Genomic DNA, 17,887 nt, shown 5'->3' on the forward strand with positions numbered 1-17,887 from the left:
GCTGTCTATGGTGGGACAGAAATATCAAATTTCTTTAAAATTATCTTCATTTGTGTTCCAAAGATGAACAAAAGTCAAAGGGTTTGAAAGACATGAGGGTGAGTAATCAATGACAGTGAATGATAATTCATTTTTGGGTGAACAAACCCTTTAAAGGTGCCCTTGATTCAAAAATTGAATTTACCTCGGCATAGTTAAATACCAAGAGTTCAGTAAATGACATACAGTGAGTCTCAAACTCCATTGTTTCGTCCTTCTTATATAAATCTCATTTGTTTAAAAGACCTCCGAAGAACAGGCGAATCTCAACATAATACCGACTGTTATGTAACAGTCGGGGTGTACACCCCAATATTTGCATATGCCAGCCCATGTTCAAGGCATTACACAAGGGCAGAACGTCTGGATCTGTGCACAGCTGAATCATCAGACTAGGTAAGCAAGCAAGAACAACAGCGAAAAATGGCAGATGGAGCAATAATAACTGACATGATTCATGATAACATGATATTTTTTGTGATATTTGTAAATTGTCTTTCTAAATGTTTCGTTAGCATGTTGCTAATGTACTGTTAAATGTGTTTAAAGTTTCCATCGTTTCTTACTGTATTCACGGAGACAAGAGCCGTCACTATTTTCATTTTTAAACACTTGCAGTCTGTATAATGCATAAACACAACTTCATTCTTTATAAATCTCTCCAACAGTGTAGCATTAGCCGTTAGCCACGGATCACAGCCTCAAACTCATTCAGAATCAATGTAAACATCAAAATAAACACTGTACTTACACGATTAGACATGCTGCATGACAAACACTTTGTAAAGATCCATTTTGAGGTTTATATTAGCTGTTTGAACTTTTTTTTTAATGTTGTTTAAGGCAAGCGCGAGCTGTTGGGGCGTGGAGCACCAGATTTAAAGGGCCACACACCCTGAATCGCTCATTTCTAATTATGCCCCAAAATAGGCAGTTAAAAAATTAATTAAAAAAAATCTATGGGGTATTTTGAGCTGAAACTTCACAGACACATTCAGGGGACACCTTAGACTTATATTACATCTTTTAAAAAAAAGTTCTAGGGCACCTTTAAGTGCTTGACTAATTCATCACTCAGTGATTATAGGTCATTGTACATAACCATATCTAGGTCAACTGCTGGAACCTGGAGAAACTGCTGACTTCCCATAATACATTGTAGTGATTCATCAAATAATCTAAAAGCAGTCTGATATGTACAAGTGTTAGTATTGGCTCAAACATTTGTGATAAAACCTATAAAAACAAACAAGGAGCTAAAAAGGTGCAAGGAAAAAACAAAAAAAAAACAAAAAAAGAAACAGGATTTTAAGTGTGAAACATAGATTGAAAGAATGAAAGATGTGTGATAGGTTTATAAAAGTGTTACAAAAAATGACAGTAGCTATAATGCTCAATGCTTTACAAGAACCTCTCCAAGATAACAGTAAGAAACATCAAGGCACGCATTACTCATGTCCAACAGTGTTTTTCTCTTGGATGTTATTTTAAACGTTTGACACTGATTGTTTGTAGTGGAATTGAACATTTTGGCACGGTCAGGGAAGGAGAGAGGGATGAAAATGTGTTTCTAATCACTCACAAAGATGCCTTTGTTCTCCTGTCCGGGCCTTGTGTAAGCTAGCGGTCCAGGCTGAGGTATTCTGTCAAAGCCATCTTAATTTGACTAATTATGTAGCGTTGGAGGGTGCAGGATACACTTAAACGAGCATTTATGTGCGTGTGATTTATCATTTATCTAGGCGGATAAGTGGTGCGGATGGCGTATTTTGACACTCAGTAGTAGGAGTCATTGTGCAAACAGTATCAGTCAGACTTTCCTTGGGTCAGTCGGTCTTGAAACTCAAAGTACCTGAGTTTACCTGAATTTAATGCCATTTCAACACGTATCACATTTTTTTCCCCAAAACTTTTACCAAATTGAGCAGCCAGTGTAAGATTCCTGCCTGTCAAACTCTGAGAAAGAATTTCAAAATACTTTAATCAAATAAAAATATTTTTTCCCAAAAGCATCCACACTTTTCCATCTTTTCTCTCAATATTGTAGCAACACCTCTTCAGATTGGAGGCCTGTTTTTTTTTTTTTTTTAAAGATAAGCTTTCAGAGCAGATTTCGAAGGAAGGGAAGGGATGGCAGAAAAAAAAAAAAAAGCAGAGAACCTGATCCCGGTCTAAATGGGTTGGAATAACACTCTCCACCCTGTCTGTATGTCAGTGAGAGATTTTCTCAGAAGACTGAAAGGGCTCTCTGACTGGGCCTGTCCTGTTATTTTCCTTTTCTTTTCTTTTTTCTTTTTTTCATTATGTCCCATTCAGCTTTTGGCTGGTTTATTTACCCCTCCTGGTGGACAGAGCCTGTAACACAACAACAAGACCATCACATGGACACACTTCTGTAGGGTTTCAACACATGACTATTATTGTGGTCAGCCTGCTGGACAGAAAGAACCTGATGTAATGCCAAACTGTCAGTATCACTTCATTTTGATGATCCCCTTTAAACAGTCTGTTTACTATAAGTATCTGTTAACACTTTATTGTGATGGTTTTGTGTGTGTGTGTGTGTGTGTAAGCAATGTATAGTATACACAAGGTCAAACGTTATTCGTATAAAGCACACACACACACACACACACACACACACACACACACACACACACACACACACACACACACACACACACACACACACACACACACACACACACACACACACACACACACACACACAAAAACTGTACTAAATGCATTCCATCAGAAAATAATAAAATGCTGTCAGATTTTGAACTTGTTTTTCAATGAGAGACTCATTTTACTGATAATATCAACTGGTAAGATTTAATATCACTTTTAAAATAGAGAGCAATGCAGAAAAGATGCATTGTTGTCATGTGATTGATGTCTCACAAATCTATGATTTTATCTATTACTGTATTCATCTGCTAGCAGTCAGCCTACAGCTTACTCAACAGAATTTAAAGTAAGTGAGAGAGGGTTTGAGCTCATATTAAATATGAGCAATAAATTATATAACCGAACGATTAGCTGGATGCTATTACACAAAGAGGTAACTGCAAATATTAGCCTATTACTCAACATATCGTAGATGGAGCACATGCAAAGACTATAACCACTGTAGTTTTCTTTTTTCTACTTCTGTGTCCCATTTATTTTGTCCCCCAGCCCAAAAAATATCATCAAATGGACTTGGGCTATGATGTTCCCCTTACTAAGTTAGTTGGAAAGGCAAGTGCTCTGTAGACATCCCACTTCCTTGAAGTTGAGGCCCCTGCTTTCTGGTTCAATCACCCACTTTACACCAAAGTCAGTGTGCCTAAGTGTCACATGCATTTTTCATGATTTAGGGGAAGCCACCTCCCTGGCTTGCTCTTAATTGAGAGCACATTTTCTACACCTCACATAATGGACTACTTTTTGTAGTGTGTGTGTGTGTTAGAGAGAAACACCATACGCATAAGCTCCAGCAGAGCCACACAACCTCTTGTCTTATTGTAAACTGTCAAATGCTGGCAAGGATGTTTGCATGTTTTATAGTGAATTAGATATTAACTCTCTGATGCATGATGAGAAAAAGACATTTTGAACTATTTAGTGTATGATGATGTACATCTAAACCACCATGGGAGATCACCTTTGACCCTTTCCCATATTTTTTATGGCAGTCCTACAGCCCGAATTCTGGAAATGTTGGGACGTTTTTTAAATTTGAATGAAATGGAAACTAAAAGACTTTCAAAGACTTTAGCCAATATTTTATTCACAGCAGAACATAGATAACATAAATGTTTAAACAGAGAATTTTTACACTTTTATCCACTAAATGAGCTAATTTCAAATGATGCCTGCTACAGGTCTCAAAAAAGTTGGCATGGGAGCAACAAATGGCTGAAAATGCAAGTAATTTTGAAAAGATTCAGCTGGAAGAACATCTAGCAATTAATTAAGTTAATTGATATCAGGTCTGTAACATGATTAGCTATAAAAGGATGTCTTAGAGAGGCAGAGTCTCTCAGAAGTAAAGATGGGCAGAGCTGTGAAAGAGTGCATAAAACGATTGTGGAATACTTTAAAGCAAATGTTCCTCAATGTCAAATTGCAAAGGCTTTGCAAATCTCATCATCTACAGTACATAAGATCATCAAAAGATTCAGAGAAACTGGAGAAATCTCTGAGCGTAAGGGACAAGGCAAAAGAACTTTATTGGATGCCCGTGGTCTTCGGGCCCTCAGACGACACTGCATCACTCATCGGAATGATTGTGTGAATGACATTACTAAATGGGCCCAGGAATACTTCCAGAAACCAATGTCGGTAAACACAATCCGCCGTGCCATCTGCAGATGCCAACTAAAGCTCTATATCATGCAAAAAGGAAGTGTAAACATGGTCTGGAAGTGCCATTGTGTCCTGTGGGCCAAGGCTCATTTAAAATGGACTGTTTCAAAGTGGAAAAGTGTTCTATGGTCAGACGAGTCCAAATTTGACATTCTTGTTGGAAATCACGGATGCCTTGTCCTCCGGGCTAAAGAGGAGGGAGACCTTTCAGCATGTTATCAGCATTCAGTTCAAAAGCCAGCATCTCTGATGGTATGGGGGTACGATATGGGCAGCTTGCATGTTTTGGAAGTCATTATGAATGCTGAAAGGTATATAAAGGTAAAACGTCCCTCCAGACGACATCTATTTCAGGGAAGGCCTTGTGTAATTTAGCAGGACAATGCAAAACCACATACTGCAGCTATTACAACAGCATGGCTTCGTCGTAGAAGAGTCTGGGTGCTGAATTGGCCTGTCTGAGTCCAGATCTTTCTCCCATAGAGAAAAATACGACCACAAAAAGAAAATGACCACAAACTCTTCAGCAGGTGGAAACCTATATCAGGCAAGAATGGGACCAAATTTCAACACCAAAACTCTAGAAACTCATAACCTCAATGCCCAGACATCTTTAAACTGTTTTGAAAAGAAGAGGAGATGCTACACCATGGTAAACATGCCCCCATCTCAACTATTTTGAGACTTGTAGCAGGCATCACATTTGAAATGAGCTCATTTAGTGCGTAAAATTGTAAAATTTCTTAGTTTAAACATTTATCTATGTTCTGTTGTGAATAAAATATTGGCTCATGTGATTTGAAAGTCTTTTAGTTTTCTTTTTATTCAAATTAAAAAAATGTCCCAACATTTCCAGAATTCGGGTTATATTTATTTATCATTGTTTTTGTTTTATTTCTAACATTTATACGATGAATTCAAAATGGCTGTACCTTCAGAATACCTCTATATTTTTTTTTAGTTGGGAACACTTTTATTAATTGCATTTGTATTCATTTTTGTTGCAATTTACTTACCACAAATGAAAATTATGTACAGTCTACTGTACTGAACATAATGAAATAGTATTTGGTAAAAACAGTTTTACCATGTATATTGGCTGTTTATTTGTTCTTATAAAGCACATATCAATGACTTATTCTGCATGACCATATTCTACATCCCTTAATCGTACCAAAACCTAAACTTAACAACTACCTTACTAACTATTAACAAGCAGTAATGAGGAGTTTGAGGCAAAAGCCATAGTTAATAGTGAGAATTGGACCCTAATCTACAGTGTGACCACTGGATACTTCAGTGGGAATTTCCTTTAGGTCTTTTTATAGACCAATGAAAAAAGAAGGATTTTCATTAAACAATACTGTGGATAATTAATAATAATAATAATATTAATAATAAAAATAATACTTCATAATAGTTCACCCAAAAATCATTTACTCGCCCGCAAGTTGTTCCAAACCTGTATGAATTTCTTTCTTCTGTTGAACACAAAAAGAAGATATTTTGAAGAATGTCGGTAACCAAACAGTTGATGGGCCCCATTGACTTCCATAGCCATTTTTTTCCTCCATACTATGGAAGTCAATGGGGCCCATCAACTGTTTGGTTACCCATATTCTTCAAACTATTCTTTTGTGTTCAGCAGAAAATTTCATACAGGTTTGGAACAACTTGAGGGTGAGCAAATGACAGAATTTTCATTAATTTTTGGATGAAATATCCCTTTAATGTGAACGCCAGTGCATTTATGTTGTAAACAAATATAGCAATAGGGATATGCATTATAGATACAGTACAAAAAGGAAAACGAGTGGAAATAAATTAATGAGTGACAAAATGAGAAACAAATTCCTTTGTGGCTTAATTCATGAATCAGAGGGTTATTTAAACACATTAATATGTTAATTTGAATGAAAGTGTTAATAAAAACTTACAATGCACAGCCTTAGACAGTGTAATAAGTATTTTTATTGCATTTTATAATGCCATTGTCAATAATTAGTACAGATTACATGCAACTAGACCTACTGTACAGTTTTTTATTGTCTGCATGAACAGACACAAGAAGATTCAGGTTACAAATACACAGATATATGTGTTTTTTATACAGCATGAAGAAAAACGGCAGTGACTGGCATAAACATGGTCACCGGGGGTTAGAATGACAAAGGTGGATGGCTAGTTGCCTTTTTTAAAATTTTCTATACCATTTCAAAAGCCACCACCTATTCTTCCCCCAAGTCTCATCTGAAAAAGCAAAACAAATGTAAAAAAAAAAATAATAAAGAGAAGTAAACAAGTTAAAATGAAACTAAAGTACATAGAAGTCACTGCTGAAAATGTACACACATTCGTAAAAATACAATGAGAGGAGAGTCGAAGTGGTAGTTCCATTTGATTGGCCGAAGAAGTTAATACCATCAGGCAAAAGCTCCCCCTGCAGGGGTCCTTTACTTAGAGAGCGGCAGCTCAAAGCTATTCATAACCAGGCAATGGAGCTCTGGGTTGTAGGGTGGATAAACATGAAATGTAAAATACCGCTGTCACCTTCGTCACACATTTGTTTGGTTACAGTTGTGGCAGACTAGATCGATTTGGAATACAGACGTCTATCCACAATCCCTTTGGTGGTCACTGAAGATGAACTGCATTTCTAAAAGCCTTTTCACAATCTTATTTGGTATGCTACTGTGGAAAAGCCACACCAAGTTCACAGCGAATGGCAAACAGTGGTCGAAAATAGCCTGCAGGACTTCATGGTCCCATTTTAGTGCCATAAGGGTGCAGAAAAGTCTGAAAATATAAGTAAGTCTCTCTCAATCGACAATCACCCACTGAAGAGAGCCAATCCGTGCACTTTCTCAGAGACTTTCTGTACAAATCTGGAGCGCTATTGCCTTATGAGAGACAGCTTTGAGTGCTCATGGTAAATATGAGTTGACTTTAAAGGGAGTCTGTACATATATTGGCACCTAAAAGACCAATAATTGAAAAAAAAAAAAACAAACAAAAAAAAACACCTTAAAGTTGCTCTTTCTTATAAGCAAGAGAGGGCTACACATTTTTTTTTCTTCAATGTTTTTTTTTTTTTTCTCTTTCACTGTTTTTCTGAAGTTTTGGTCCTGTCTTTTGAGAAAAGTCCTTCTGAGGTATCATTACACAATGAGTTCAACTTTTTAGTTTGTTTTCTCTCTTTTTTCCTTAAAAATGCATAAATGCACTACAGAGACAAAAAGTATCAAAATAGACCTAGCTAAGATAAATATACAAACAGGTGTGTTACCTAAACCACTTATCTAACTCTTAATCTGTCTTTTTTTTCTCAAGATAATACACAAAAAAAAAAAAAAAAAAAAAAATCATCGTCCCAGACGTTTAATGACAGAAAAACTGGGGGGGAAAAAAAGGAAAACAAAATTTAACCATGATACCTGCAGCACATAATATGATAAATACATACACTTTAGCATAAGCAATACAGTATAGGAATTCTGAGCTCAAAACTTTACAATAGCTAAAAAAAAAAAAAAAAAAACAGGTGCGGAAAAATAAAAGCGAAAAGAAAACAAGTAAATGAAACACGAAAAAGAGGGAATGCCCTTCAGAGCTAAGCCGAACGGTAATATACAATAATACATCATTACAACGCGCGTAAAAGTAACGAAGGAGTCATGGCGATCACCACTGATGTGTTTCAGTCCACATCTTACAAAACAGCTTTGTTTACACACATGTACCTTAAAGCACAATTGTAGTCCATTTCGTGAATGCAGCAATTCATTTGTGAGAGTTTTTCAATTCCTTCGCAATCCTCAGTTCTTGTAGCACAAGCTCGATGGTTGTCTTTGGATATTTTGGTTTCGTTGTGCGGTAAAAATAAAGGCCTGTTTCACTAGGAGCGTGATGATCTCTCTGGGATGGTGTGTGTGTGTGTGTGTGTGTGTGTGCTATTTTTTCCACAGCCGTCACGAAGCTACACTTTGCATTAATTGGGAAGCGGGGTCCGTGCGAGAGTGGCCTGCGTTAATGCATTCTGCCTATCATCATTTCTGACACCCAACTGACTGGCCCATTGAGTACGCTCTAATGACCGGCCAGCTCGATGGCTCTCATTGGCCTGGCCTCTCATTATGCATGCGGAATTAGAACACACAATTAAGCCTCCGCACAGAGGACCTGTACATAGACACTATGCTAATAGATCACTTAAAGTGGGGAATATGTGATTTGGAGTAGACCCTTTTAAATATGTTGACCACTTAATGCTTCATACTTAACAGGACTCAGCATTTTTTTTTTTTTTTTTTCAGGAGGGGGTGGAGAGGTAGTCGTCTTTTTTTCCCCGTTGTGTCTCGTTTATTTGTTTCCATTCATGCTAATGAATTTGGAATCGAGAGGAATCGACAAGCTCCGTTCACAGCTATGCAACAAGAATCGTATTTTGGTTTTTCCGACTTTTTTTTTTATTTCGCATATGAATGAAAAACTAGAAGGGATTTACACCTTTTGAATGACTATAGGTGACTTTCATTGGCCTATCTATTTTGTGAATCGTTTTCAAAAGGAGGTAGCATTATTTTTGGTTTTATTTCTTTGAAGGTGTTTCGAAGGTGTGTATGAAATGAATACACAGGTCTCGTTTGACCTGGTACATCAGAAAGATCCTCCAACATAAAAAAAGTGGAAAATAATAACTTGAACAGTCCTTAAAATGATTCCTGTTGTGTTTGAGTCCCTATCAGCCATCCCTTATTAGTGTGGTAAATAATACTGTTCAACAGGCAGGGTTAAGCACAACAAGCAAGTGCTTGCCTGCGTTTTTTGGTATTCGTTGAACTGCGTTTAATTGTGAAATACTGGTAATTGAAGTAAACCGTAATGCTGAGTAATTGCTGCTGGCTTCTAGTGTCACAAAGTACATCAACTGTTATTCAAGTGCCTTTTGCATGTAAAGTCCTTCGCAATCTTAAGACCGCGTTCTCAACACTGCAATCGCCTGAGCACAAAATGGGGTAGAGAGCTTCCTTTCTCAGATCGGTAAGTGCTTTGTACATTAACTAAGGAACTGCAAGAGGCTTGTTAATACTGCTTTTTTTGCTTTTTGTTTCCTTTGCGGTTTGTTTTTTGGCCTTTAAACATTTGTAGTGTTAAGAACTCATTAGGTTAACTTATATTAAAACAGTTCTGTCCTTTTTTTGAACAACAACAACAAAAAAAAAAAAGCATTTGCATTTTACACTTTGGTTTTTGGAATGCTCTGTAGTGTAAGTCAAAAAAAAACAAACAAATCATTTAACTGGAAAAAAAAGGAGAAATTAAATATTCAAATGACGTATTTGTGTTCTTTTGGCCAGTTCTTTAGGAAGAAGAAATGATAAATAAAAAAAGAGGTTTTTTTTTTGGTTTACTAAATATCTCTTTGGTTACCTGTAACAAAAGTAAAATGGGGAAAAAACTAAAAAAAGCAACATATATTAAATTAAAACTCGAAATTTGGCATGGCACTACTGAGAAAAGTTTTTTTTATAGTCAGTGAAAGCAAAATCTCACATGCTAATCAGACACTTTCTACTCACACAGTGAATTGCAAATAACTTTTATATATCTAGTAACTATAGAACTTTGAACTGACAATGAAAGAGTCACTATGTTGGTTAGCCACAGTACAAATCCCCTTTGTAATAACAGCGAGAGGGGGCAAACACTGTGGTCTGAGGTATTCCGTGACCGTGTTATCTTTTACGTTAAAGCAATATTTTGTATCGCAGCTGATATCAACTGGCTACTACAGAAAATTCTGAAACGAACAAAGGAAATGCTGCAAATCTGGGAAAATAAGATCTGAAATTTTTCAATACAAACAAATAAATGAAGCAAATTTGTGAAAAAAAGAGAGATATGAGTGCCTGTAAAGTGTTTCAGGATCGTACAGGGAGCCCTGCGACGCGTATTCCACCTCTTTAGTTTCAGCTTCTCTCTGCTATAGAAATGTTCGAGTGGTTTTGTTGGTATTTAACGTTAGATTTCATCTGTTTCGGTTTTCACTTAAAGCTAAGTGCTATCCTCATTTACTTGTGATCTAACGCTAGGTTAAGTTTTGGGGGGGGGTTGGAGTTTGTAGAATTAGGATTTTGGAACTTCTCTCCCAAACGTAACCCCTTTTTGGAATGATGAGAGAATAAAAAAAAACAAAAAAAACAAAACAATCATTAACAGAAGACATATAATAGCTGAATTACATCACAATGAAAAATGTTGATCCTTTAGAAATAAATGACTATGAAAGTAAAACGAAATCGAAAGCTACTGCACACATATTATAATCAACAATACAGTCAATAAAGTCTCTGAGCCGGTCCTCCACACGCCTCATGTCAGTCTGGCTGTCATAACAGCACCACAGGAGAACAACAGCAAAAAAGTTCCTTTTCCTGAAATATGCCTTTTTTTGGGGGTAGCAACATTTTCTACGTTTAGTCTGACAAAGAGCGATGGGGAAAAGCACGTTCTGGCAGATTCTTGTGGATACCATCAGATAAAGATAAGGACAGCACAAGCACCCGCCGTCTGACCCGAAGCTAACGCCGCCTCGAGACAGAACGTGTCCCCCCTGTTTCTCCAGTCCAGTCATGTAAGGGAGACGAAAAGAAAAGAAAAGAAACAAAGGAGTTGTCCAGGGACGCCATTGCCAGTCTTTCAGCTTGTTTTGTTTCAGTCTTTGCCTTTGTCGAGAGTGGTGAACTTATCTGTGTGACCGCAAAGTTACTGAGTCTTACAGCATCCCCTTTGAACGAGTACAAAAATCCGGTTGAAAGCAGAAGTCATTCTGAAGATGTGTGTTTGTCATCTTTTTCCTCTCTTTTCAGGCATGTGAACATCTGTCTGAGGTAAATCACCGCTGTGTATTTATCCCATAGAAAAGCAGTGTTCTCAGGCCCAAAGAACAGAAAAATTAAAGCTAAAAAGACTTAAAATAGAGAAACCTCAAGTGACTTCTGGGGGAAAAAAATGACTAAGCGTGTATACTGACGTCAGATTTCCCTCAGTAGCTTTAGATACGCTGGTCCATACTTCTATCAGACACAGGAGGACATAAACGCACTCAGAGGGCCTTTTTGAGGGTACTGACTGAGGAAATAAAAAACTTGAAGGGGGTGGGGGGAACGTGTTGTGTGTTTTTGCATTGTGAACAGATGAGGTCTAACCCTGTTTTGGTTTTTGAAGTTGTAGTTGGTTTTGTATCTTTGTTTTCTCACTTGATCTTGAACATCTTGAATATGAGGGAGTGGTCGGGCCGGTGAGCTCTGCCTCCATCAACCCTTCCTCTTACTCAAGCTCCTCCGTGGGAAGCTCCTCCTCCATGTCGCGCTCGTCACCGGGCATGCTCAGGTTTTGAGTGACAGATGCCATGAGGGACACGGGTCTGCTGTCCTCCTCCATCTCAGCTGGCTCCTCTTTCACATGGACTTGGTGTCTGAAACGGAATAACACACAATATGTTAGTCTTTACTAAGATTATAGAAACAGGATCATTCAAAAGAGAGATAAACCTTTAAATATGCAAACACTTTTTAAAATCGCTTTCGAATATTGAAATATACTTTTAAAAGAAATGTTGATATTTTTTAAATTTAATTATATATATATATATATATATATATATATATATATATATATATATATATATATAAAAATGTTAGTATAGTATAATTATAATTTTATAAATAGAGATGCACTGATACTAAATTTATCCACCGATAGCCAATTATTCAGAATGATATCTGCAGATACCAATAGTTTGAGGGTTCTGCCTTTTATACCTTCTTTTAAATTAATAACAACTTCATTATAATTAATAATTATATTTTGAAATAAATGCAAAAAAAAAGTTTATTCTCTCCATTTCATCAACTTGTTTGAGAGTAACTGGTATCAGTTATAAACAAATACATTTCTAAAATTAATATTAACACACATTAACTAAATTCTGAAGATTAAATGAATATTTATTAAATTTTATTTAAACACAAAGCATTTTATTTACACAAAGCACAAATTCAGTGCATTTTCCTGCCCTCTTTTGATTGACAGGATATATCGCCCTGACTATCGGCTGTTTTTAAAACTATTGGCCGATAGCCAATAGTGTGAAAATGTGCTTTTATCGGCCGATACCGATTATTGATATATCAGTGTATTTCTAATTATTAATTATTAATAAACTCCTCCTTGGTGAGCATAAGAAACAAAAAAAACAAACCTTGTGTTAAAAATTGGTTTAATTAATTTTTTCGTTGCTGTTGTTTCATACAACTTTAGGTTATTGCTTTATTCAGTAATTAATTAATACACTACATTACACTACATATGAATGCACTAGCAATCAGCTGGCTGTGAGTTGACCAGTCTTACCCATACTGCTGCGGAGAGAGGCCAGGGCTGCAGCTGCCATTACTGTTGACTTGTTCAACAGTGCTGCTGACATCATCGTGGCCGACGTGCAGCATGTTGAGGCTCGCACCTGTGCTGTTGTTCATCAGGGTGGGGCTGTTCAGAAGACCAAGACTGCTCTCTGCAAGTGCAGCCTGCACACACAATTTTTAAGAATTAAGTCATTAAGGAAAGTTAAGAGAGATTCGATGATAGAAATGTTGCTCTAAGATCATAAGGCATTGTTGGTGCTGCAGTTCTGAAAGGTCATTATAGTGAATATACAGAGAAAGATGACTGCAAGGTGTACTCAGTCCTGCACAGACAATAGTGTCTTTCACAATTAGCATCCTGAGAGGATGAAATTTTATTTGTCTGATTTTAAATTCTTATTAACTATTAAACATCTCCACTGGTCTTATAAAATGTGCTGACCGGACAGATGCAATCTGTGTGTTTTTGAGAGAAATCTGGCAGCAGTGGTGCAGCAGGTTAGTTTATGTGACCACTAGGGGTCTCCTCGCCTCCACACAACAGACCCAACTGAAACACACAACACCTCGAAAACTCTTTAGGACTTGAGATACGTTATAGTATACTATAGTATTTGGTAATACTTCAATAATAATAACTTTTTGCTTAAACATTTTTGAAAGGGGAAAAGAAATTAAGTAAAATAGTAAAAGAAGACATGATGGTGACATTTATAGTGGGGTCCAAAAGTCTGAAAACACTAGTGAAAATCCTTCTACTTCTCATTATGGTTTATATTATATATATATATATATATATATATATATATATATATATATATATATATATATATATATATATATATATATATATATATATATATATATATATATATATATATAAATATATAAATATATATATATATATTGTCAAATATAATTTTTAAATTAATATTTTTATTATAAATTATATTATCAGCATAACAATTTCAGTGATAAAATAATTAAGAATTCTAAAAATAATTTTAAATATCTTCAATTTACATAATAGCATTCATTATATTATCTTTGTATTATTTCTTATAATTACTTTGCAATTTTTTTAAAATGTTCTTTTTATTTCCATTTTTTTTAAACAAAAAACAATCCCAGATTTTCTGTTAACTAAATGGTTTTGTATGTATAAACAAGCTAAACAAAAAACAAAAAAAACAAGGTTCAAGTCAGAATGGTAGAAGTAAAAATCAATGTAAGTAAATGTTAAATTCATATTATTGCATACAGATCTACATAAACAACTGTGCATATGGATATTTTAATGCAAGAGGAAAAGTGGAACGGAAAATGGTTCTGGTTGGTTTCCTTCGTCTCCCTACAGTCATTTCTGAACTTAAAAATGTTGTAGTGCTCATGCCAATTCAAACTGTCGTGACTGCCCAAAATATGCCATCGAGAGAAAGAGAGAGGGGGAGAAATGAAAGAGTTTGAGGGAAATTCATTCTGATTCTGTAGAGACTGGGTGGTGGCGAGAAAGATTATCAGGGTCACACAAGGTTTAGCTGATGTGAACCAAATCATTTTTTTCCCTTTAAACTATACTTAACAGGGAGCCACAATTTTTAAAGAAAGTGGCAAAAACAGACAGATCTAATAGGTAAACATGTATAATGCCCGTTTAATGAGAAGATGACCAGGCTGAGTCACTTTTAAAAGGTCGATTTTAAGCGAGATTGAACACACAACACACTCGAGGAATTACAAATCAAAAACAGCAGAGAGCCACAGTTCTCTCACACTCTGGAAGGGCGTTGTTTTGCGCACTGTGTCTGCTCTTTTGTTAAAGGCTAGTTTATGTGCGGCCTTTTCAGGATGAGCAGTTCCATTTCCATAGAGATGGCCTGCGGGGTCAGAGCGGGACAAACTGGGCCAGGGTGGTGGAAGTGTGTTTGTGTGTGTGTGTGTTGGCCTGTGATTAGCTGGGCTGTTTGTTTGTCAGGCGCTGACACTGCTTGTCCTGTGAGGAGATGGATGGGCACAGACCTGACAGAGTGCCACACACGCTCACACACCCAGACCAGGACGCAAGCACAAAGGCTAACCTCCCAGATCCATCTCTGTCTCATCACACAGTGTTCTTGGGGAAAAAACACACACACACACAAACACAAAAACACAGAGCTAGGCTCTGAAAGCTCAGAACAGGAGTCGCGGTGACACCGCAGGTTTCAGATGGATTTTCTAGGACAGACACTAATTTTATGCTGTGACCTTCATTGACAAATATTTGACGCTATAAATCACATATGGCTGGCTGGGAGCGCGTGTGCGATGGAGGGAGGAGAACGGAGGAGGTTTGGGAGAAGCAGCTAATTAGAAAAGGAAATTGTTATCAGTGCCCTTGTGTGCTTCATCTGGCCTGATCTGTTCAGGATTCCCACACTTTCTGAGGAATACATTTTCCAAGATGTTTCCAGTTGTATAAAATCACTTAATTCATTCAGACTGATTCACTAAAGAATCCTTTAGACTAATTCGTTGAAAAGAACGATTCACTCACACATCAGATCTTACTATGGCAACTTTTACTCTACCCAAAGCAATGCTTAGGGAACAAAATATTTTAGACCTTTAGAAAAATTTATTTTTATTATTATTTATTTTTTAAAGATTTTTAAATGCAAATACAAATTCATACTGATTTGCTCATGAATCATTCAGACTGAACACTGAACTGGTTCTACAAATGAACTGAAATCAAAGGCTTTAAAAGAACAATTCTCTCACAGAGCAGACAATCAAAAGTTTTACTTTACCAAAGTGCAATATTTCAATCAACAAAAAGTTAGGAGAACAGTCTAACTAGAAAAATGTATAGTCATATTCAGAAACGACTATGACTGTTAAAGATTTCACGATTTTACATGTCCATTCCAGTTGTTAGTACGGAGCCCCGGACTTGAAATGCAGAAGAAAAAAAAAAAACCTATTTCATTCCCTCGATTTGCTAAATTGTGAGCACGATTTACTATTTCGTTCCCTTGATTTACTATTTCGTTCCCTCAATTTGCTAAACTGTGTGCACAATTTACAATTTTGTTCCCTCGATTTGCTAAATCATGCGCACGATTTACTATTTCGTTCCCTCGATTTGTTAAAACGTGAGCACAATTTACTATTTCGTTCCCTTGATATACTGTTTTGTTTCCTTGATTTGCTAAATCATGCGCACGATTTACTATTTCGTTCCCTCGATTTGCTAAATCGTGAACACGATTTACTATTTCGTTCCCTCGATTTACTATTTCGTTACCTCGATTTGCTAAATCGTGAGCATGATTTACTATTTCGTTCCCTTGTTTTACTATTTTGTTTCCTTGATTTGCTAAATCGTGTGCACGATTTACCATTTTGTTTCCTCGATTTGCTAAATCATGTGCACGATTTACAATTTCGTTCCTTTGATTTGCTATTTTGTTTCCTCGATTTGCTAAATCGTGAGTATAATTTACTATTTCGTTCCCTTGATTTACTATTTTGTTTCCTTGATTTGCTAAATCGTGTGCACGATTTACGATTTCGTTCCCTCGCTTTGCTAAATCATGTGCACGATTTACAATTTCGTTCCTTTGAGTTGCTAAATTGTAAGCATGATTTACTATTTCGTTCCCTCGATTTACTATTTCATTCCTTCGATTTGCTAAATCATGTGCACGATTTAGCAAATCGAGGGAACGAAATAGTAAATTGTGCGCACGATTTAGCCTACTATTTTTTTCCTGCATGTCATGTGCGGGGCTCTGTAAAAAATCATTGCTATTCAGATCATTTGGGCTAATGAATCATTGAGAATGATTTAACCAGTTTGACCAAATCATTGAAAAGAACCAACTCAAATGAATGAATCACTCACATTATTTTTTTAAATTGTGATTTCTACATCTTAATCCAGATACATTTCCCCATCATTTGCAATAACAACCAATGTGTGCGGATGAATGTATAATGGTGTTGATTTGATGTACTGAAAGCGCACACACACTCACCTGATAGCTGGCATTAAGGGAGCCAAATCCCAGCCCAGAAATCATATTCTTCACAAGAGTGGGACTTCTGAGAAGGAGAAGAAGAAAGAGAGGGCGATTAAGTACATGTGTGGATTACGACAAAACACAGCTGACCAAAGTCTGTGTTAAAAAAGCTCCTAAACCCATGAAAAACGCTGAAGCACTATTCTATTTACAAAAGATAAATAGAAAACTTAAACAATAGAGTAACACATGCATTCTGACACAGCATAACCTGCACACACACACTACTGTTTGTTCGCTTTTGTGTCTGTGCGCTACAGGGCTGAAATCTGGCGGGCAGGCCGTCGGCTGGGTAATTTGCCGTCGTCTCTCTGGCAGAGCTTGAGACGGCGTGTAACATCTGTTTGTACAAATGCAAGCAGGCACGCTTTTCTGCTGTGCATCTGCTCACAATGTACCCTAAACAGTGTAGACACAGACGGGAAAAACACACAGGCGCACAAACACACACGCATGCACTGCCAAACACAAGCAGGCGAGGCACAAAAGAGACCTTTGTGCTTTTGACTAGAGAGTCAGTAATAGGGTAATGATGGGAAGCCCATTAGGGTAATCATACATGCCAATAACGATTACAGCCCCACTTACAGAGCAGACCTACAAGCTTATGCTTTAGCTACAGGAATAAAGCCTGTTTTTGGGACTTCTAAATAAAAAGACTTCACTTAAATCCAGTGTTTCGCAGGTTATTGCGATTTGTATGACTTTGCACAGGCTCCTATTTCAGTCTGTAAAGCTACAGAAATTCTGAGCAGGCGTTTTTAAGCAAGCCAAGAGTGGCGGCACAATTATTTGATATCAGTGATATCAATGATGTCATTGATTAATCATTAAGAACTACAGCAGAGCGGATGATTTTTAGTGATTAGTGATTATATTTCAGTTTGTTTGCGACAACACTACACTATAAATAACTGAATATGTAACTTTACTACAATGTATATTTTTTGAAAGTATAAACTATAAATTACCATGTATTTTACAGTGAATAAAGGACTG

At 36.6% G+C, this 17,887-nt stretch overlaps 1 protein-coding gene across 2 annotated transcripts in view; it reads right to left on the reverse strand.

The window, feature by feature from the left end:
- Window positions 1-6,352: 6,352 nt before the first annotated feature.
- The window catches only part of foxp4 (forkhead box P4), a 142,152-nt gene continuing 130,617 nt past the window's right edge, over window positions 6,353-17,887 (reverse strand). For both annotated transcript variants that reach the window (XM_067388220.1, XM_067388219.1), the window contains exons 16-18: window positions 16,844-16,910; window positions 12,811-12,983; window positions 6,353-11,872 (exon numbers count right to left, since the gene is read on the reverse strand). In XM_067388220.1, the coding sequence (XP_067244321.1) occupies window positions 11,725-11,872; window positions 12,811-12,983; window positions 16,844-16,910 (388 nt within the window). In that variant the 3' untranslated portion in view covers window positions 6,353-11,724. The remainder of the gene's footprint in view (window positions 11,873-12,810; window positions 12,984-16,843; window positions 16,911-17,887) is intronic.

The sequence above is a fragment of the Chanodichthys erythropterus genome, chromosome 6 (genome assembly GCF_024489055.1).
Source record: "Chanodichthys erythropterus isolate Z2021 chromosome 6, ASM2448905v1, whole genome shotgun sequence".
Lineage (NCBI taxonomy): Eukaryota > Metazoa > Chordata > Actinopteri > Cypriniformes > Xenocyprididae > Chanodichthys > Chanodichthys erythropterus.